Below are 23,397 nucleotides of genomic sequence, written 5' to 3'. Positions count from 1 at the left end.
TGTAAAAAGGTAAAAGAGTATTGGGAAATGATATATAATGAATTGGGGGAAAAAAAAGATTAAAAGTACCTTACCAAAAAAACCAGAGTCCTTTTTGCTGGGGATAATTCAGATGGAAATTCCCAGGTGTCAAAAAAGTTTGTTTCTGTATACCACTACTGCGGTCTGTGTTTTGCTAGCCCCAAAACAGAAAACGAGCGAGGTCCCATCGAAAGATGAACAACAACTTAAGCTGATGGAAAATACATGCAGCTTGCACATTTAACATATAGAAGAAGAGAAGAAGAACATACGTTTAAAGAAGACTGGAAAATGTTTACTGAATATATGAGTGAAAATTGTGTTCGTTTAAAAACGCTGGTAGCACTAAGATAAATTCAACCGTGTAAATAAGTTTTGATGGATGTAACAATGGATTACTGAATGGTTCAGTTCATGTAAAATATTCAGGGATGTGTGGTATGCAAAATGAACCACGGAAAGAGAAGGGGAGTCATTGATTTAAGGTTGTTGAAATGAACATTTTGAAATGTAAATTAGAATTTTTAATAAAAATTATATATTAAAAAGAACCCAAACAAACACCCATTTCAATGCACCCTGGTGGGAAACTCATCAGGCCGCCTCGATCATTTCATTCCATTGCTTTTCTGGCGACTGTCATTCAAACTGGGTTTGTTAACCCAGTTTTTGTCTTGGATTGGCTAATTTCAACCTGAGAACACGAAGCCTGCGTTTTTAACAGCTCAGATAGCAATCTTGAGACTTCTCTCTTGTGGGAGTGGAGCCCGTGGTCCTCCGTAGCGAGCGCCTTCTGAGCTCTGCTTCTTCTGCCCCAGTGGTCGAATGGAAACATCTGCTCTGTAAGTTCTGGTTTTGCACTCTGGGTCCCTGTTTCCTGGTGGAAGCAGAAGTTGCAGCTCGCTGCTTCGTGACATCTGTCACAAGAAGGTGTCAGATCGAAAGCAAAGACAGACGGCCGAGGACGGATGCCTGAGCGCTTGGGATGTTGAAGGCGCCCCAAAGCCCTTGGGACCAAACTGAATAAGTGGGAGAAGGTAAGAGGGGATTGAATGGAACCTGTGAGCCGCTTAGGGCCTGGATCTGTGAGAGGGCGGTGGGAAGGGCAGAGGATTTGAGAAAATGCAAAAGAATGGGTGAATGAAGAGAGACACCAATATTAGGGGCAGGGAGAGATTTCAGTGAGTCTTCCTGTGAAATGTCTGAGGTTTCAGTCACCTACAAAGTTCAGAGGGCTGGAGCGGTGGAGTGACTGAGCTGTGTGAGCTCAACAGTTTTATTTATTTTATTTTATTTTTTATTTTATTTATTTTATTTTATGTTGTACTTCAACAAGCCCTGGGGTTCTTGTCTGCAGTTCTGGTGTCACTCACCACTTGCATTTGCTGTGTAGCTGCTGTATAGACCAGCTGGCAGAGCACGAGACTCTTCATCTCAGGGTTGTGGGTTTGAATCCCACGTTGGGCAAAAGATTCCTGCATTGAGGTGGTTGGGCTGGATGACCCTCGCGGCCCCTTCCAACTCTACAGTTCTGTGCCAGCTGTGATAGCTGAGCATGCATTGTGCAAATTGGACACATACCTTGGAGTTGTTGTGGTGGTTAAAAAACAGCCATGTAACTTTTTCAGCAATGTAGTGCAGCAATTAATCATGCGAGCTGCGTTTCTAGGTACAAAATTATCTCAGACACACTTGGTGACTGTCAGACGAGTTATTGTTCCCTCAGCTTCAGCCACCTCTTTTCCACAATCTCCAATATAGAGATGATTATGTTACTGACTTGTCTTCCAAGGCAGTTGTGAGGGTTTACTGAGATTTTGTACATGAAGCAGTTTGAACATTTGGAATGCTCTTTTTATCTGCCAGTGGGAAACCCTGTTGTTCCTTAATTTGTTGTTGTTCAGTTGTTTAGTCGTGTCCGACTCTTCGTGACCCCATGGACCAGAGCACGCCAGGCACTCCTGTCTTCCATTGTCTCCCGCAGTTTGGTCAAACTCATGCTGGTAGCTTCGAGAACACTGTCCAACCATCTTGTCCTCTGTCATCCCCTTCTTGTGCCCTCCATCTTTCCCAACATCAGGGTCTTTTCCAGGGAGTCTTCTCTTCCCATGAGGTGGCCAAAGTCTTGGAGCCTCACCTTCAGGATCTGTCCTTCCAGTGAGCACTCAGGGCTGATTTCCTTCAGAATGGAGAGGTTGGATCTTCTTGCAGTCCATGAGACTCTCAAGTTCCTTAATTATAGATCAATAATGGCAGAAAATGTTTTCTGAGACAGCCTGCCCCCAACTACCATAAATAATAATAATAATAATAATAATCCCATGCCTTTGACTTGTCCCTTTTGTTTCGTTCTAGAACACCTCATTTCTTACTCTGGCGATGCTTGTTTTGCATTGTGAAGGAGACGGTAGGTGCATTTCAGCCCTTGGTGTCAAATGTTCTCATCCACAGATTGGGATCGGGGCCAGCCCTGTCATTGGGTAGACTGAGGCAGGTTCCTCAAGGGGCAGGGGCAGAGGTGGGGCAGAGGGGTTTCGATTTCTGGGAATGGAGTTGAGAGATGACCTAACCTGGGGAGAAAACAGCAAAGACCTGATGAAGAGAGCACAGCAGAGGTTATATTTTCTGAGAATCCTCTGAAAAAACAATCTTTCAAAGGAGCTGTTAATGGCATTTCACGATTGTACTGTGGAGAGTGTATTAACTTATGGTTTGTGTGTGTGGTTTGGGAGCTGCACGATCAGGGGGAAAACAATGCTGTCCAGGGTTGTAAAGACTTCAGAGAGAATAATTGGGTGCACTCTTCCCACCTTAGATCAATTCTATGCTGCCAGGTGCCATAAGAAAGCTGCAGAGATAGCGCAGGATAGTGCGCACCCCGGAAATTATCTCTTTCAGCTTCTGCCTTCTGGAAGAAGGTACAGGGTTATTAAGACCAGGACTAGCCGCCTGAGAAACAGTTTCTACCCAAATGCAATTCTGGTTCTAAACGCAGTATAAGGAGTCTCTATAGTATATTGTATTTTAAAATGGGGTTTCAGAGTTTTTAGGGGCTTTTGAATGTCTTACGTAGATTTTTCAGTTTCATTGTTCTCAATGGGACAATGACAATAAAGATATCCTATTGTATTGTATCGTATCGTATCGTTAATGCCCATCTAGAACACATGGCTTCACCCCAAAGAATCTTGGCAAGTGTAGTTTACTACCTGCCGGCCTACAATTCCTGAGGCTTTTAACAAACTATTGTTTCCAGCTTTGTGCCTCAGTGTGGGGTCGGTGGCGCCATAGGAAATGTACTTCTCCCAGGGGCTGTGGAAACTGCAGCTCTCATGGACCCCTGAGCTGGGATGTGCTGTTACCCAGAACGTCAGAGCCACAAAGGCGAGAGAAGACACCCCAAAATTCATTCTCCTCCTCTGCTTGGACCCCTTCACCTCTGCTCTCATCACCAGCAGGAGTGCCTGTTTGGCCCCACAACCGTGGGTGCTCAGGGCTGTGAGTGCCATCAGTGTGCATGGCCCCAGCACTGAAATTTGTGGGTGCCCGGCCCCTTCATGGGGAATTTTGTGGGTGCCCAGTCACCCAGGTCCCCGGGGAGTTGGCACCTATGTCACCAAGGTATGGAAAATGAGGAGAGTATATTTTTGGGTGGCAGCTTTTGGCGATGAGGTAGGGCAGCTGAGCAGAACAGGTAATTTTCTCAAGCCCTTAGACTGGCTCAGGCAAACGTCTTCATTTATTTTGCTGTGTTCTTTTGTGTGTGTTGTGGATGCTTTTAAAAAATAAATCAGGTAATTTGTGTGAGCTCATCCAACAGGAGCTTGGGATAGGCGGCAGGGCTTTTCAAAAAGCATTTTTCCTCGAAGGAAAGAACAAATTCAAAAGGGCACGCGAAAGAGCATGTGTTAAATCTTCCCCTTAAATATTCAAACACACATTTACTTAGATGAAAGAGCGTCACGATGAATCGTGCATTTTAATAACAAATAACTGTCATTTCACGAAAGCTGAATTTAAAAACGTCCAAACTTGAATACAGCGGAGCCTTGGTTTTTCGGGCTTCTCAGAAGCCGAACAATTTGGAAGCCGAACGCCAAAACACAGAAGGAATTGCTTGCGTTTTTGAATGTGCCTCAGAAGCTGAACGGCTTCCGCTGTGTGTTTTTCCAATTTTTCAACGGATTTTTCCAGCCCCCAATTGATCCTTGGTTTTTGAACGTTTCAAAAGTTGAATGGTCTTCTGGAACAGATTACGTTTGAAAACGCACACACACACACACACACACACACACACACACACACACACACACAGTGGTACCTCGGGTTAAGTACTTAATTCATTCCGGAGGTCCATTCTTAACCTGAAACTGTTCTTAACCTGAAGCACCACTTTAGCTTCGGGTTGCATTTTTTCGAGTTACGGATGTGCCGAAACCTGGAAGTATCGGAATCGGTTACTTCTGGGTTTCAGTGGTCTCGCATGTGCAGAACCGCTAAATTGCGCTTTGCACATGTGCAGAAGTGCAGAATCACAACCCGTGCATGCGCAGACATGCAGCTGCGGGTTGTGAACTCTGCGGGTTGCTAACGTGCATCCCGTACAGATCACGTTCACAACCCGGGCGTCCACTGTGTGTGTGTGTGTGATAGCTGTCAACCTTTTTCCTTTTTAAAGGGAAATTCCCTTACTCCAAATAGGATTCCTCACAAGAAAAGGGAAAAGTTGACAGCTATGGTGTGTGTGTGTGCCTTCTCTCTCTCTCTCTCTCTTTCTCTCTCTCTCTGAAAGAATTTTCTTAGGCGGCATCTGTTCACCAGATACTCTGTGGGAAGTGGAAGTGCTGGTGGGGCCTGGCAAATGCCCAGCCATGCCACCCTCTGGAATGGGCGCTGGGTGGAAGAGGTCTTCCTCCAGCCCCCTCAGGCCTACGTCCTCAGGAGGGGTGACACGAACTACAGCTAGTTTTGGTTCCAAGGCGAGGAGTGGGATCATAGGCAAGAGGAACGGGGGGCAAGAGGGGGACTGGGCTCCCTGGCACTAACGGTGTCACATCTTCCCAATTACGCAGATACCTGCCAAATCACAAAGTGGCTGCTCTTCGGAGGAGGAGCGGCCATTCTCCTGATGCTGCTGGTTATCGTGATCCTCTCCATCTGCCTCTGCCGTGTCTGCAAAAGAGGTAACGATCTCGTTGCGAAATATCTGGGAACAGCCTCTAAAGCAGGAGAGAAAAACTGCCTGAAACAAAGGACGTCCTTTTTTAAAATCAAAACCTTTTTAGCTGAGAGGTGGTCCTCGCTGGAGAGCCTGCAAAGTCCTAAATCTCTGTTCCTGAAATGAGTGGGGAAGGGGGAGAATTGTTCTGAAGTTGAGAATACTTTCCTCAAATCAGTCCCGGTCCCCAACAGTTAGGAAACCTCAATAAGTTTATTGGCTTTGCGTTTCACAGAGACCTGATCTTGGGGGGAAAGGACATATTTCTGTGGTCGCGTATGCAGAAGGTACCGAATTCAATTCCTGGCATCTCCCTGCGCAAGGCTTCCTGCCTGACACCCTGGAGAGAGGCTGCCAGTCAGTGTAGACAATATTGAACTGAGTACGCCAAGGATCTGACTCAGGATAAACCTGCCTCCTATGTCCGTACAAACTACGTCTCCTGGTCTAGGGTGAGGACCAGAACACAGATACAGGTCCCCTTTCAGACATCCTTTGTTTTGTGTATTTATTATTTCAGACCCCCCAAGTGTCCCTATTTTCCAGGAATAGTCCTGGTTTTACAGAAGCCGTCCTAGTTTCTGATTTGATCTCAGAATGTCCCACTTTTCATTGGAGAAATGTTGGAGGGTATGGAGTTATCCAACCCCCGAACTAAGGAGATAAGTAACTAGGCAACCTTTAGAAGACATCTGAAGATAGCCCTGTATAGGGAAATTTAAAAATAATAATGTTTTATTATGTTTTTGTTTGTTGGAAGCCGCCCAGAATGGCTTGGGCAACCCAGTCAAATGGGGTGGGGTATAAACCATAAACTACTTGTTGTTGTTGTTGTTGTTGTTGTTATGGAATAGGATGTCCTTAATTTCATCAGAGAAATGTTGGAGGGTATGTTACTTATCATATTATCAAGGATCGCAGGCAAGCAAAGAAAAAGTGATGAAGCAATTTATTAAAAGCTCTAAAATTATAGAGTTGTAGAGTTCAAAAGGAACCAGAAGATCATCTAGTTTAACCTGCTTCGATGCAGAAATCTCAACAAAGGCATCCATGACAGATTCAAAACAGTACAGTGGTACCTCGGGTTAAGAACTTAATTTGTTCTGGAGGTCCGTTCTTAACCTGAAGCTGTTCTTCACCTGAAGCACCACTTTAGCTAATGGGGCCTCCCACTGCTGCCGCACGATTTCTGTTCTCATCCTGAGGTAAAGTTCTTAACCCGAGGTACTATTTCTGGGCTAGCGGAGTCTGTAACCTGAAGCGTCTGTAACCTGAAGTGTCTGTAACCCGAGGTACCACTGTACAGATATGGACAGGGAAATATCTCAACCTAAAAAACCCCTGCTAGAATACGAAATTTATTCAACGCTAATTTTAGTAATTATTTCAACGATAATTTTAGTAATTATTTTATTATTTATACCCCTCACATCCGTCTGGGGCAAAAATAATAAACCACTCTTGGCGGCTTCCAACACATATAAAAGCACTTGCAGGTGTTGGTGGGATGGCAGACCGCTTTGTTTCCACAATCAGTGCATGTCTTGCCACTACCTTCTGAAATCCTTTTGGCTTTCCACACCACAAATGTTCTGGGTTAGTGTTGTTTTTATTCATAAAAAAATATTTATATACTACTATATTTAAAAACAAAACCCAAAGCAATTTACAGCTATATATATTTATAACAAAAATGCACAAACCTTTAAAATCAGAGACCACCAGCCAACCATTATGGGAATATGTAGGGTAAAAGCACCTCTCTGGATGGCAATAAGGCACCAGATATACCAAAATGATATGTGGATGACCCAGTGTACATCTACCACTCACATACATATATGGCATCAGTGATATACAGTGGTACCTCAGGTTACATATGCTTCAGGTTACAGACTCCGCTAACCCAGAAATAGTGCTTCAGGTTAAGAACAGTTTCAAGTAAAGAACGAACCTCCGGAACAAATTAAGTACTTAACTCGAGGTACCACTGTATTGTCAAAAGCTCTTGGGGGAAAATAAACAAATCCAAAGAAATATTCTGGAGGGACCTATAAATCAGATATTTCACTTCGTCAAATACTTTTAAGGATCACTTTTGTATACACAGAAAATCACCGTGCGAGCAGCTGCAAAGTCTGGCTGCTACTGGGACCCAACGCAACCACATTTTAAGAAGCGGGGGCTGTAAATTGCCTTGGGAGCAACAGAATGTCTTGACAATGTTGCTCCGCCCAGTGACTTTGCCTGGAAAAATTGGTGGTTACCCTATGTGAGCTTTGCGTGCCTGCATGTAAAGTATTTCTGTACTTCTGCAAACCTTGGGGTTTTTCCCAAGCCTGTGGATGTGTGATGATTATGGAGAATGCAGTGGCTGAATTTGGGTTATAACGCAGCTTCCTGGGCTGCTGCTTGATGTAAAAAAAAGCACAACCTGAGGAAAGAAGAATATAAAATGAAAGCAAACACACCTCACAATTTTTGTCCCAATGATGATGATGATGATGATGGTAATATAATAATAATAATAATAATAATAATAATAATAATAATAATAATAATAATTTTTTACACCCTGCCCATCTGGCTGGGTTTCCCCAGCCACACTGGGTGGCTTTCAACAGAATATTAAAATACAATAATCTATTAAACATTAAAAACTTCCCTAAACAGGGCTGCCTTCAGATGTCTTCTGAATGTCAGGTAGTTGTTTTTCTCTTTGACATCTGGTGGGAGGGCGTTCCACAGGGCGGGTGCCACAACCGAGAAGGCCCTCTGCCTGGTTCCCTGTAACTTGGCTTCTCGCAGCGAGGGAACTGCCAGAAGACCCTCGGCACTGGACCTCAGTGTCCAGGCAGAACGATGGGGGTGGAGACGCTCCTTCGTTTATAACAAGTGTTTTTGTTTTCCTTCGCAGGAAAGAAGCGAAAACCTGTAGAAGTAAGTATGGTGTGATTTAGAGACAAACACCAAGCGGGCAGAGGAGGTTGGGTGAGGAAGAACTGTACACATTTGCAGCATGTAGATTCAGGATCCACAGACGAACTGGAGGAATGGGGAATGGCTCAAAGGGACTTTATTCTCCGGAGCTTCTAAAGCAAACTTGCACAACAACCTCTAGGGCATTGTGGAGTCCTGCAGATGTTGTGCACTCCAAGCCCCATCATCCCAAGCCAGCCTGCCCCAAACATCACCACATTGGCTATCCCTGTCCTAGGCCTCTGGAACTGCCTGGGCCATGTGGCTCTAGGGCAAGCCCTCGCATCACCAACCTTCATAATGCTAAAGGAACATCTCTAGACTCTAAATTCTATCAATACCAGGTGGTCATCCCTGAGATAAATTCAAGGTGTTAGAGCTGATCATTGTGGCTTTGGAATGGCTTGCCTTAAAAACAGTGCTCGTCCCATGAGCTGCACACTGGCCCGAGCTCGATGTAGTGTCTAGGGATGTTGGAGTGGAAATTGCCAGTGTTCACTAGTTTGCCTCATGTCCAGAAACTGGAAATCAACCCAGTGTATATGTTGTTGTAGGGACGTGGGTGGCGCTGTGGCCTAAACCACTGAGCCTCTTGGGCTTGCCTGTATGGGCCTACGGCCGTAAATAAATTTTGACTTTGACTTGACTTGGGCTTGCCGATCAGAAGGTTGGCGGTTCGAATCCCTGCGACAGGGTGAGCTCCCGTTGCTCTGTCCCAGCTCCTGCCAACCTAGCAGTTCGAAAGCACACCAGCGCAAGTGGATAAATAGGTACCGCTGAGGCGGGAAAGTGAACAGCGTTTCTGTGTGCTCTGGTTTCCGTCACAGTGTCCTGTTGCGCCAGAAGCGGTTTAGTCATGCTGGCCACACGTCCCGGAATGCTGTCTGTGGACAAACGCCTGCTCCCTTGACCTGAAAGCGAGAGGAGCACTCCAACCCCATAGTCACCTTTGACTGGATTTAACCATCCAGGGGTCCTTTACCTTTTTTACTTATATGTTGTTGTGGCTGCTTTTAGCCCACAAATGATACTTAATTATGTCCTAACCCCACCCCCCAATTTGTATTGGATTTCCTTTTCATGGGAATAACTTAATGACAACGTAATCTATGTAGCTGATAATGTACATTAATCCCTCATTTTAGGCAGGGGTTTGGTTTTGAGGGTTAAGCATGTAGTCAGACCTTTGGCGGTACCGTGTGGCTAGTGGGTGAGAGGGGGAGGGAGCACCCCAGCATTCCCAAAAATGCAAGTGGGCTTCACTGGGCCCTCTTGCTGCCACGGCAGTGGAAGGCGAGGGATGTTCACGTGAGATCTCGCGGGATCTTAGATTGTCCCGTGCGATCTCAGGGAGCATTCCAGAACTGGTGTGCTAAGTGGACCTTGCCCCCAAGTGGACCTGGTACAAAAAGAGCTCTCCACCTTGTATGGAACTAGACTTGCGCAATTTCAACCGGCCGGCCTTTAAGCACGTATGGTTGAAATTGTGCACGTGAAATGAGGACATCCTGCAATATGGCTAATGTCATTTTTGGTGGGAGATGAACTGCAGCGGAACAGAAACATCGCTGCATGCGACAAATCCAAGGAGGAATGGGAAAAAAGGTGCCTATATTACCGTATTTTTCACTCTGCAAGATGCACCAGACCACAAGACGCACCTAGTTTTTGGAGGAGGAAAACAAGAAAAAAAAAATCTGAATCTCAGAAGCCAGAACAGCAAGAGGGATCACTACGCAGTGAAAGCAGCAATCCCTCTTGCTGTTCTGGTTTCTGGGATAGCTGCGCAGCCTACATTTGCTCCATAAGACGCACACACATTTCCCCTTACTTTTTAGGAGAGAAAAAGTGAGTCTTATAGAGCAAAAAATACGGTATGTCCCTAGTGATGACCAGCCAGTGTCTTCTTGAGACTGTACCATTTTGGACTGTAGACAAGGGCTCTCATGACTAAATAGGGGGAGGGGAGGGGAAATATTTATACACGTAGAAAACTGATGTGTCAGGAAGGAGACCAGGCTGAAAACCCTCTTCCTGTCTTCTACTTTTCTATGTGGAGAGGTGGGGTTTTTTTGTCCAGAGGACTGGAGAATAATTCAAGCCTATGAGAGCACATCTAAAGTCTGGTACAGTCCAGAGAAACAAGTTTAGCTCCTCAGAGGAAGCTGGATTAAAAAAAAATGCAGAAGAAGTGCACGACCCAAAAAAGGACTTAGATTTGCATAAAATTTGAGCAGTGGGATGAAACTGAATTCTGCTGAACTGTGACCAGAATTGTGGTGGTGGAGGTGATAAGGCTAAATTTGTACTCACTGCAGAAAGTGGGTGGGTAGAGAGGAAATCAACTGATACAGCAAAGGCCCAAATACAGATATTTTTCTTCCAGGCAAGGCTGTAATCTTAACCCCACTTAAATATGAGTAACTTCCGTTGAACTCAGTGGGAGTTCCTTCTGGGTGCACACAATTGCACAACACAATACTAACCAGGGCTGCATCTAGACCCATCAGAGAAGCGCTCCAGTTTAAAGCGTTGCAAATGTAAACAGGGAAAACAGGTAGAGGAAAACGGGACTTGGCATCATCGTCTGGTGGCACAATGTTATATCTCATATACAACACGTATAAATCACTTTTTCTTTACCAGTCTAGCTGAGCCCCAGGTCTAGGCAGAGTCAGTCCTGTTGAGTTCCATAAGGCTTACTCCCAGGATGCAGTTCTGCAATCAAACAATATTTACAAAAAAAAATATGCATCTATTTAAAGTAAAAGTGCGCATAGAAATGAGTGGCAAAGGAACATGCAAAAATGTATTATGCTAGGATGAATTGCTTGCAAAAAAGAAATGTGTACATCGCTCAAAACTGCATACAAAAAATGTGCCCGTTCAGAGAAATTCACACTAAAATGCTGAATGATTTTCATTGGGATCTTTTTGTAAAACAAACAAAAACAAACTGCTTCAGAAATATGGAGAACTGATTGGAAATATAGGAAACCGAGAGAAACAAAACTGAATCAAATCCATGCCTATTGTGAGGTCAGGGACGCGGGTGGCACTGTGGGATAAACCACAGAGCCTAGGACTCGCTGATCAGAAGGTCGGTGGTTCAAATCCCCGCGACGGGTTGAGCTCCCGTTGCTCGGTCCCTGCTCCTGCCAACCTAGCAGTTCGAAAGCACGTCAAAAATGCAAGTAGATAAATAGGGAAGGCAAACGGCGTTTCCGTGCGCTGCTCTGGTTCACCAGAAGCGGCTTAGTCATGCTGGCCACATGACCCGGAAGCTGTACGCCGGCTCCCTCGGCCTATAGAGCGAGATTAGCGCAACCCCAGAGTCGGTCATGACTGGACCTAATGGTCAGGGGTCCCTTTACCTTTACCTTTATTGTGAGGTCAGGTGAGGGAAACATAGCCTTCACAGGGGGAGATAAGGAGAGATGGGCTTCAGACCCTCCCTGACAGGCGAATTCTGCCAATGGTGGCTTCTGCCATCATCCAAGCACTGTGCCCAGGGAACTCCCAGGGGCCAACAAGGATGGAGGAGGAGGTGTGGTGGTGGGGGGCTGAATTTCACGTTCCGGTTTGAATTAACCGGCCCGCTCTTCTCATCTTTTGGTACTAACTGATGTGACCTCTTGCTCTATCCTTCCCCATCACTAGGGTGTGGTCGGCAATCCGGATGAAGCTAGCTTGCATTATGCCGAATTGCAGAACCTCCCTGACTGCAATAGGGGGCAGTGTGATGGGGGGACCTGCCCAGCCCCTTTGGCATCTCTCAACAACGACTATGCTACAGTGGCAGAGCTAAAGGAAACGGCCAGTCAGGGAAGCCACTGCAGGCCTGAGCCAAACAAAGAGGACGGAACGGATGGCGCGGTGAGTGGGGACCAGTCGTTCGTGGAACAGGACTGAACTTTCGTTGGACTGGAATGGGAGATTCAGCGAGGGGAAGAAGGTTCTGTGCTTGATGTGGACTGTGTATCTGTTGTGCTCGGATTCTGGCCCCAGAGAAGCTGAAACATCCGGCCATTGGACTGTTTGATGCAAGTTGAATATCTTTGCATAGATCTTGTGGGTAGGGGTGTGCCTAATTTATTTTGCTCCCCCCTTTTTGCATCTTCAAACAATTTGGATTCTATTTTCGCAAAGGAGATGGAGACATTTCGGCCTTCCTACAATCCCCATCATCCCTGACCACTGGTCCTGTTAGCTAGGGATGATGGGAATTGTAGTCCCAAACATCTGGAGGGCCGGAGTTTGCCTATGCCTGCCCAAGCTCATCTCTACAGCCGCTGACACGCTGTCATGGACTTGGAGACCTGGGTTCAAATCTCCAATGGGTTGGGCTTCAGATAAGCCATTCATCTTAGGCTGACTTACCTCTCAGGCTGGACCCCCATGTATGGAACAATAGGTGGGGTGCAAAAGTGACCAAACGTGAATATTTACGAATCATGAGAACTAGCCTAGAAGAAAACCAACTCTGACAGAAAGCAGGTTCCGTATCTGCGCTGTGACATCTCACCAGACTTCCCAGCATGTCAGAGCTGAAAACAGGGAGACTCTTTCTTGTATATTGCCAGCATCTGTGTTTTCACCCTGCCCTCTCTCATTACACAAAGCTGTTATTTTCCTACTGTATACTATCTTCATTGAGTCTACAATTGTCTGTCTTTCGCTGCCCTCAAAGCAAGGTGCACCAGTAAAACTTACTGTGAAGGTCTCCTCATTTTATTTTTATTTTTCAAATAATCTTACAACGAACGTGGCTGAAGCACTGTAGGATGTCTTCAAGTCAAACTCATTCAGCGACGTTCACTGTCTGGTCGCTGAAGGAATGGAATGGAGCATCACACCAGTGCATGGAGCATTTATGTGCTAAAAAAAGGTAAAGGTAAAGGACGCCTGACAGTAAAGTCCAGTAGCAAACGACTCTGGGGTTGTGGCGCTCATCTCGCTTTATTGGCCGAGGGAGCCGGCGTACAACTTCTGGGTCATGTGGCCAGCATGACTAAGCCACTTCTGGCGAAACCAGAGCAGCGCACAGAAACGCCGTTTACCTTCCCACCAGAGCGGTACCTATTTATCTACTTGCAATTTGATGTGCTTTCGAACTGCTAGGTTGGCAGGAACGGGGACCAAGCAACGGGAGCTCACTCCATCGTGGGGATTTAAACTGCCGACCTTCTGATCGGCAGGCCCAAGAGGCTCAGCGCCACCCATGTCTCTATTTATGTGCTAGGCTACCCTAATCTCATGCCCTCCAACTTCAGATGTATATAGATAGGTGACATTTGGGGGGAAGAGACTGGTGTGTGTTGCTTTGGCAGACAGGTGGACTGTGATTCAAAGGAAGACTGAATGTGCAAATGGAGGGGGGGGAATAAATAAACTCTGAGAATAGAACTGCCCCAAATGATACTCGAGCAAGAAAAGAGAAAGATCCTCTTTTGAGGTTCTGAGCGTGTTGCTCTTTCCTTCTCTCCCACGGAAAAAACGGGTGGGTGAGTTTCAAGAAAAGAGGAAGGCTTTGCACTTCCTCTAGCCTCCTCGATCAGGAAGCTTTGAAAAGGAGAAGAAAAATAAAGTCTGTTGCAGGATACCTGCTTTGCATGCAGCACTTAAAAGATTTTGGTGCCCTCATGTACAGTGGTACCTCAGGTTACATACGCTTCAGGTTACAGACTCCCAGAAATAGTACCTCAGGTTAAGAACTTTACCTCAGGATGAGAACAGAAATCGCGCGGCAGCAGCGGGAGGCCCCATTAGCTAAAGTGGTGCTTCAGGTTAAGAACAGTTTCAGGTTAAGAACGCACCTCCGGAACGAATTAAGTTCTTAACCCGAGGTCCCACTGTATATCTAATTCAAAATATAAACAAGAATCAACCGTGAAATTAAAAAAAATATTTTTTAAAAAATGAAACAAAACCAACAGTAAGGTGGAAAACAATGTTTACTTTTGTACACTTCCACTTTATCTGTATTAGGAAAAAAAATTCTGCTACTTTTTCTAATTGCAAAGTCTTTCATCAGATCCTCAAAACGAATCTTACGTAACACATCTGCTTCCAACACTTAGCAGAAGAGATGAGGCACCCAGCCTGGGCCTTGTTGCATAGTTGTTCTGTTGGTTTTTTTTAAATATATTTCAGTTGAGAAAACGAACGTTCAGCTGAGCAATTTTGTCACCGTTAATGTGAAAAATCCGGCAATGGAAAATCTCCATGGTGGCCCCCCTCAGAACTTCTCCTGACGCCCTAAGCATATGCTTATTTTGCTTAATGGTTAATCCAGCTCTGGCATGTAGAAGGGCATAGGCTTAATCCCCACCCTCTCCATAGTGGGCTAGGAGAGAACTGTGTCTGAAAAGCATGGAGATTGTCCCTGCCAGCCAGTGCACGCAGTACTGCCTCTGCTAAATGACCCCGTGTCCTGGCTCATTCAAAGACAGCTTCCTATGCTCCTACGATTGACAACTCCCCACCCCTCTGTGGCCTGGCTGATGCAACACAAGGGTAATATGTAGTTCATGCTTAGGAGCTGCTGACTCTCTGGCTAAAATGCAACATAGCTGCCTCTCAGTGCTGGCTGCAACCTGCACCCTTTCCCATTTTCCTCTTTCGCTCCTCTGCACATAGCCTTGGCAGCTGACTGGGGCAGCCTTCGCTGGAAAGCACTTGAGGGAAGGCCTTAAGCACAGGGGCAAAGGTCGCGCTTTGTATGTAGAATTCAATCTCTGGCATCCCATGTATAGGTTGCAAGGGAACTCTGAAGACCTGGAGAGCTGCTGTTAGTCAGTGTGGACAGAACTGAAACTTGATATACAGTGGTACCTTAGGTTACATACACTTCAGGTTACAGACTCCGCTAACCCAGAAATAGTGCTTCAGGTTAAGAACTTTGCTTCAGGATGAGAACAGAAATCGTGCTCCGGCGGTGCGGCAGCAGCAGGAGGCCCCGTTAGCTAAAGTGGTGCTTCAGGTTAAGAACAGTTTCAGGTTAAGTACGGACCTCCGGAACGAATTAAGTACTTAACCTGAGGTACCACTGTTCTGAGAGTCGGACTGGGGGTTACCTCGGGTTACAGACGTTTCAGGTTCAAGACTCCGCTAACCAGGAAGTAGTGCCTTGGGTTACGAACTTTGCTTCAGGATGAGAACAGAAATCATGCGGGGGCAGCGGGAGGCCCCATTAGCTAAAGTGGTACCTCAGGATAAGAACGGTTTCCGGTTAAGAACAGACCTCCAGAAAGAATTAAGTTCGTAACCAGAGGTACCATTGTATATCATAAAACAGAAAGCTTAATTCTCATGAGGTACATAATTAACAACACACCAGAAATTACTTTAATCCATCAGCTTCTTTAAAAACCAGTGGAAAAGGGTGGGTGTGTGTTTGTGAGATGGTGTGTTTTTAACCTAGTGTACAGTGGTACCTCGGGTTACAGACGCTTCAGGATACAGACTCTGCTAACCCAGAAATAGTACCTCGGGTTAAGAACTTTGCTTCAGGATGAGAACAGAAATTGCATGGCGGAAGCCGTGGTAGGCCCCATTAGCTAAAGTGGTACCTCAGGTTAAGAACAATTTCATGTTAAGAATGGACCTTCAGAACGAATTAAGTTCTTAACCCGGGGTACCACTGTATCCCTCTTTGTGCTGCCCTGACAGCTGGTCGGGGGACGCTCCTGGCTCCTATCTTTGCACGCAGAAGATCCAAGATTCAATCCTTGGCATCTTCAGGCCAAAGGATCCGGGAGCAGGTGATGGAAAGACCTTTCTCTTGCCGGAGACCCTGGAGAGCTGCTGCCAGCCAGAGTTGGCAATAAGTACGTGTCCCAGTAGGTTTCCGAGCACAATTTAAAGTGCTGGTGCTGACCTTTAAAGCCCTAAACGGCCTCAGTCCTGTATACCTGAAGGAGCGTCTCCACCCCCATCATTCAGCCCGGACACTGAGATCCAGTGCCGAGGGCCTTCTGGCGGTTCCCTCACTGCAAGAAGTGAAGCTACAGGGAACCAGGCAGAGGGCCTTATCGGTAGTAGCGCCCGCCCTGTGGAACACCCTCCCATCAGATCTCAATGAAATAAACAACTATCTGACTTTTAGAAGACACCTGGAGGCAGCCCTGTTTAGGGAAGTTTTTAATGTTTGATGTTTTATCGTGTTTTTAATATTCTGCTTGGAGCAAACCAGAGTTGCTGGAGAAACCTAGCCAGATGAGCAGGGTATTATTAATTAATTAATTAATTAATTAATTATTAACAACAACCACAACAATAATAATTACTGGGTGTGTTGAGCAAAGACCTTGAGCTGGTCCAAGCTAGCTATGTTCCCTATGCATCCCATACAGTATCTCCCAGAGTTAGGGACTGATGCTACCACTCTTTATTTCAGTTTCCAGCAATTTCTCATCTCTCCCATCTTAAATTCAGTTTGCCACATTTCCACATCAATTTCTCTCTGTCTCTTTCTGTGTGTTTTTTTAAAAGACGTCCTGAAAATTTGTCCCAACAGACCCATTTTTGCAAGCAATTACCCCCAACATAATGCATTTTGTGAACGCATTTTCACGAGTCTATGCTTTTTTAATGCACATTTTCTGCCAATATCTGCATTTTTGTAGATGAAGAGAAAACTGCATTGCAAAAAGTGCACATTTTGAAAGATTTCGGTTTGCATTTCAGTTTTGCCTGTTGTTCTGGAAAGTGCCGAGTAGGTAGATAGATGTGAAGCGAACCAAACATTTGCCCCCGATCTGCCAGGGGCTCGCTGTCCTTTTTATAACACACCCTGAAGGGAAGTGAAATTCTAAAGCAGACAAGCGGATTTGAAAGGAAACCTGCAAAATTTCAGCATTTGCACAACTCCAGACATACAGGCATTACAAAACTGCAATGCAATTTCTGACCCCTGCAGAGGATCATGGTAGCACAGTTTGCAGGCTATTTTGCTCCCAATGGAATTTCCAGACCAAAATATGTTGTTGTTGTTTAGTCATTTAGTCATGTCCGACTCTTTGTGACCCCATGGACCAGAGCACGCCAGGCACTCCTGTCTTCCACTGCCTCCCGCAGTTTGGTCAAACTCATGCTGGTAGCTTCGAGAACACTATCCAACCATCTCGTCCTCTGTCGTTCCCTTCTCCTTGTGCCCTCCATCTTTCCCAACATCAGGATCTTTTCCAGGGGGTCTTCTCTTCTCATGAGGTGGCCAAAGTATTGGAGCCTCAGCTTCAGGATCTGTCCTTCCAGTGAGCACTCAGGGCTGATTTCCTTCAGAATGGATAGGTTTGATCTTCTTGCAGTCCATGGGACTATCAAGAGTCTCCTCCAGCACTATAATTCAAAAGCAACAATTCTTTGGTGATCAGCCTTCTTTATCGTCCAGCTCTCACTTCCATACATCACTACTGGGAAAACCATAGCTTTTACTATACGGACCTTTGTTGGCAAGGTGATGTCTTTGCTTTTAAAGATGCTGTCTAGGTTTGTCACTGCTTTTCTCCCAAGAAGCAGGCGTCTTTTAATTTCATGACTGCTGTCACCATCTACAGTGATCATGGAGCCCAAGAAAGTAAAATCTCTCACTGCCTCCATTTCTTCCCTAGGACTTGCCAATTGCATGGTCGGCAGTTCGAATCCCCGCGGCGAGGTGAGCTCCCGTCTTTCGGTCCCAGCTCCTGCCCACCTAGCAGTTCGAAAGCACCCCTAAGTGCAAGTAGATAAATAGGTACCGCTTTATAGCGGGAAGGTAAACGGCGTTTCTGTGAGCTGCTCTGGTGCCAGCTCGCCAGAGCAGCTTTGTCACACTGGCCACGTGACTCGGAAATGTCTCTGGACAGCGCTGGCCCCCGGCACAACCCTAGAGTCAGACACGACTGGCCCGTATGGGCAGGGGTACCTTTACCTTTTTATTTGCCAGGAGGTGATGGTCCTAGTGGCCATGATCTTCGTTGTTTTGATGTTGAGCTTCAGACCATATTTTGCGCTCTCCTCTTTCACCCTCATTAAGAGGTTCTTTAATTCCTCCTCACTTTCTGCCATCAAGGTTGTGTCATCTGCATATCTGAGGTTGTTGATATTTCTTCCGGCGATCTTAATTCCGCCTTGGGATTCATCCAGCCCAGCCTTTCGCATGATGAATTCTGCATATTAGTTAAATAAGCAGGGAGACAATATACAGCCTTGTTGTACTCCTTTCCCAATTTTGAATCAATCCGTTGTTCCATATCCAGTTCTAACTGTAGCTTCTTGTCCCGCATAGCTAATGCTAGCTTCAGAAGAGGGAGCACGTTCAGTGGTAGAGCCTCTGTTTTGCATACAAAAGGCTCTAGGTGTCACCCTTCACATCACCAAGTCAGGCTGGAGGAGACCCGCTGCCTGAAAACCTGGAGAACTGCAGCTGCAGCCGCTGTAGGCAGTTCTGGGCTAGAGATGTTGTTGGTCTTATTCAGTATTAAGCAGCTTCCCATGGCAGGGATACATACAGTGATAGCTCAGTCTACAGAGCAGGATATTCTTAATCTCAAGGTCATGGGTTCAAGCCCCTTGTTGGGCAAAAAGATTCCTGCATTGCTGGGGGTTGGTGCAATTCTATGATTCTATGTCCTCCATGCCAACTTAAAGGTAAAGGTAAAGGGACCCCTGACCATTAGGTCCAGTCGTGACCGCCTCTGGGGTTGCGGCACTCATCTCGCTTTATTGGCCGAGGGAGCTGGTGTACAACTTCCGGGTCATGTGGCCAGCATGACTAAGCCGCTTCTGGCGAACCAGAGCAGCACACGGATACGCCATTTACCTTCCTGCCGGAGCGGTACCTATTTATCTACTTGCACTCTGATGTGCTTTCGAACTGCTAGGTTGGCAGGAGCAGGGACCGAGCAATGGGAGCTCACCCCATTGCAGGGATTTGAACCACCGACCTTCTGATCAGCAAGTCTGTGGTTTAACCCACAGCGCCACCTGCATCCCCCATGCCAGCTTAGATCCCATTAATTAAAGCTGGCTGGCTGTTGCTGGAGCAATGTCTGAGCTGTCCTTGGTCCTGCAGAAACGGGCTGCAACCTTCACCTGTTGCTTTGTAATGGATTTGCTGGGGGCCAAACGACATGTGACTTTTAATGCCTCTTTTTCACAGGATCAAATCATTTCTGTAGGCCTGGTCACAAGACAGGAACCTAAATGGCTTTTTTTTTTTTTTTTTGCAAGTATATATAGTTCAGTCATTAAAAAATATTTTAAAACAGGTGTGGGTGTGTTGTGTTTTGCAGAGATAGGACAACCTTTGAGTCCTTAGAGAGGTCTTATATGCATGTGTTTCGAACCTGGGGCCCTCCAGATGCTACTGGACAACAACTCCCATCTTCCCTAGCCATTGGCCATACTGTCTGGGGCTAATGGGAATTGGAGGGCTGCAGTTTGGGAAATGCTGGATGTAAGCCTTTTAATAATAATAATAATAATAATAATAATAATAATAATAATAATATATTTATACCCCACCCTTCCCAGTTTAAAAATCGAGCTCAGGGTGGCTAACAGCAAATCTATAACATTGATTAAAACAGCACACACACGGTGCAAGCCAGCATGCGTACATGAATGGAGTGTCAGCAAAGGACACTCCACCTGCGTGTACACGGGTGTTTTAAGGATGCACGTAAATACATAATCCATGCTGCTGCAGATAACAACGGTGTACACACAGCAATCGGCGTTTTGCCTCTCTGTCTTGTTCTGGAATCATAATCCTAGGGTAAAACCAGGTTAGCCCTAGTGTGTGACCATGCAGTGCCCCCTAGTGGATCTCTGTGCAGTGTGTTTACGTAAAGTATGTTTCGAGAGGGGAAATTGCAAGTGAAACCTTTGAAAGACTTCCACGTTTTCAAAAATAGCATCCAGCAGAGTTTTGCTCGATGGCTCGGCTCATCCTGGGGCTTTTGTTGTTGTTTAGTCATTTAGTCGTGTCCGACTCTTTGTGACCCCATGGACCAGAGCACGCCGGGCACTCCTGTCTTCCACTGCCTCCTGCAGTTTGGTCAGACTCGTGTTTGTAGCTTCGAGAACACTGTCCAACCATCTTGTCCTCTGTCCTCCCTTTCTCCTTGTGCCCTCCATCTTTCCCAACATCAGGGTCTTTTCCAGGGAGTCTTCTCTTCTCATGAGGTGGCCAAAGTACTGGAGCCTCAGCTTCAAGATCTGTCCTTCCAGTGAGCACTCAGGGCTGATTTCCTTCAGAATGGAGAGGTTTGATCTTCTTGCAGTCCATGGGACTCTCAAGAGTCTCCTCCAGCACCATAATTCAAAAGCATCAATTCTTCGGTTATCAGCCTTCTTGATGATCCAGCTCTCACTTCCATACATCACTACTGGGAAAACCATATGGGTAGCCATATTCAAACACTGATGAAGACTTTGTGGACAGTGTCGTTATACACTTGAGTCACCAGGTGGCGTTGTAATCTAGGTGGAAGCAGGAGTTTCCTGTGTCTACCCTGTCCTTGGTTCAGCCAGCCAATAAAGTCCTTGTTTAGGTTCCTGCCTAGCATGCAGTCTTCCTTGAGAGTCTCTGAGGCCACATGATGGAAACCAGGGAATTGAAGTCAGTAGTGCAGCAGACAGATGGCATTGCTCTGTCTTCTAGGGAAAAGGCCTGGATAACCCAAAGACTTCAACTCGCCCGCCAGTTGCTGAAACTGAGTTCCGTACATCTTGATTCCTTTCTGCACGTCAAGACCCTAAAGCAACTTGGAACCGGGTTGCCTGAAGAATTGCCTCTCCCCCATATATCCCTGCACTCCTCAGATGAAGTGCTGCTGAGTGTACTGTGTGTTCTCAAAACGGGGCTTTTGGTGTTGCAGCTACCAGCCTTCTGGAATCAATTACCGGCTGAAATTTGACAGGCGCCTGACATCATGATGTGAAGCCTTTCCCTGAAGTGCGATCCGGTCATTTATGAAATATTAATTGTGCATCTGTAGCAATGCTTTCAGAATATGTACGGCTAGTATTTTATTTTACCTTTGTCTTGCTGTACGCTCCTTTGATGGCCTCAGGCCAGCAAGCAATTTATACCATTGCAGCATTAATAAGTTAAAATTAAAGGCAGTTCTGAGGACCGAGAGCAGAGAGTTCTAGAAAACGCCCAGCCTCAGGCTGCAGGTCCACAGTGATGCTGTAATAAAAAAATTAAGGTCTTATATATATAATAAATGTTCATAAATGTACTAACCAAGCATGTACATATAGATATGTGGACCACATGTCTGGAGCAGCACAGGAAGACCGACCTGAAACCATTTTGACTCCCAAACTGACCAAATGTTTTCTCTGCAAGGAGGGAGGGGGTGAGGGAACCTTCCCATTGTCTCAGGAATTGGGGAATCACCATCTCAAAGGAATGGCCAGACTACCAGGAAAGGCAATCAGATAAGGCATTTTCAGATAACCTGGCAGACAGGAAAAACAACAACATTCAAATTTCTGTTGTAGACCGCCTATTCTGTGATGTAGGTATGATGTTTGTGGGGGGTGGTCTTGGGTTACACCCCTTCTGTGATGTATGTATAATGTATGGAGGGGTGGTCTTGAGCTCCAGGGAAGGGAATTTAAAATGTCTATATAAGGGCGGAGACACCTGAGTTCTGGGTCCTCCTCCTTTCCTGCTTTGAGGGGAGCACCCTGTTGCAACAGTTCAATAAAGATCAGGCTTACTAGCTGCTTTGCTTCTCAATATTCTCTGGTTGGCCTCCGTTATTTTCTCCTACTGATAGGGAACCCACTTAAGGACTCTATACGGGCTCTTGGATACCCCATAAGGAAAGAAGGGCAGATTTTGTTTACAACAACGCCATCCCTGAGTAGATTTGAAATAGGGCTATGTAAGCTCCCACCCTGTTGAGGATCCGGCCAGAGGGCTTTCTCTCTATGTACAACAGGTGTGGGGATCCACAGGCCATAGGGGACTAATGCAGCCTTCCAGGCCTCTCTGTTTGACCCTCAGGACCCTAGGCCATGCCCCAATCCCAGGCTACTGGCCTTCTCCTTAGGCCTCATCCTTCACCACATGCACTGGGTCCTGCCCAACTTTGGGGTGTGTGTGGATGTGCTGGGGCCCATTGCAGCCATAGAAGCACAGGTCCAGGGCAGTTATCGACCAGCTACATCTGGTACGCAGGCTGTGACCCTGTCTGCCTGCAGACTGTCTCACCAGAGTGGTGCATGCTCTGGTTATCTCCCGCTTGGACCACTGCAATGCCCTCTATGTGGGGCTACCTTTGAAAGTGACCCGGAAACTACAACTAATCCAGAATGCGCCAGCTAGACTGGTGACTGGGACCGGCCGCCGAGACCACATAACACCGGTCCTGAAAGACCTTCATGGGCTCCCAGTACGTTTCTGAGCACAATTCAAAGTGTTGGTGCTGACCTTTAAAGCCCTAAATGGCCTTGTCCCAGTATACATGAAGGAGTGTCTCCACCCCCATCATTCAGCCCAGACACTGAGGTCCAGCTCCAAGGGCCTTCTGGCGGTTCCCTCATTGCGAGAAGTGAGGTTACAGGGAAGCAGGCAGCGGGACTTCTCGGTAGTGGCGCCCGCCCTGTGGAACACCCTCCCAATGAAGGGACAGGATACCCAAATCCTGTCTGAAATCACCCCAGGCTTCAATAATCACACCAGGCCTCAAAACTGTCCCAAATTCCTTTTGTCTTCTAAAAATCCAAAACAGCTTTTCTCTGCTCTTCTCTGCTTTTCTCACAAGATGTTGTGCATAGGCAAAATGTTACTTTTAAAGGCTAATGAATAGACTCTGTCAATGCCAAGAATACTCAGGCCTGAGAACTGAATCTTATCTCATTTGGTTGCAACATCTTGGACATGCTGAACCACCAGGGCTCCTCGACCCCTTGGCTCTCACTCCCCTTTCCTGGGAAGGGTGCCAAGAGTCCAATAGTCCCAAGACAGCTTTCTGTTTATGCTCAGAGGAACTCATGGGGCAGGACTCTGGAAGAAGGAGAAAAGGGGAGGAACCTGGAAAGGAGCATATATGCTCTGTGCACATGACTGTGAACTTGTGCATGCTTTTTGTGAGTTATCACACTTGCTCCTTCTACCAGTTCATGGATGGTAGAAATAAAAGTTTTTTCTCCGAAACTATTCCTTGAGTGTCTGTTGA

The 23,397-nt window shown here is 46.2% G+C and overlaps 1 protein-coding gene across 1 annotated transcript; it reads left to right on the top strand.

The window, feature by feature from the left end:
* The first annotated feature begins 863 nt into the window (after positions 1-863).
* On the top strand, positions 864-12,941 carry LST1 (leukocyte specific transcript 1). Its single transcript, XM_081854070.1, has 5 exons — positions 864-1,058; positions 2,377-2,428; positions 5,094-5,204; positions 8,157-8,179; positions 11,879-12,941. Exons 2-5 carry the CDS (start codon positions 2,401-2,403, stop codon positions 12,128-12,130), a joined length of 414 nt encoding a protein of 137 aa, XP_081710196.1. The 5' UTR covers positions 864-1,058; positions 2,377-2,400; the 3' UTR covers positions 12,131-12,941.
* The last annotated feature ends 10,456 nt before the right edge of the window (positions 12,942-23,397 follow it).

Source organism: Podarcis erhardii (assembly GCF_964252035.2).
Source record: "Podarcis erhardii genome assembly, chromosome: 2".
NCBI classification, from domain to species: Eukaryota; Metazoa; Chordata; class Lepidosauria; order Squamata; family Lacertidae; genus Podarcis; species Podarcis erhardii.
The sequence above is the reverse complement of the archived record's forward strand: the minus strand, read 5'-3'. Positions and strand labels throughout refer to the sequence as shown.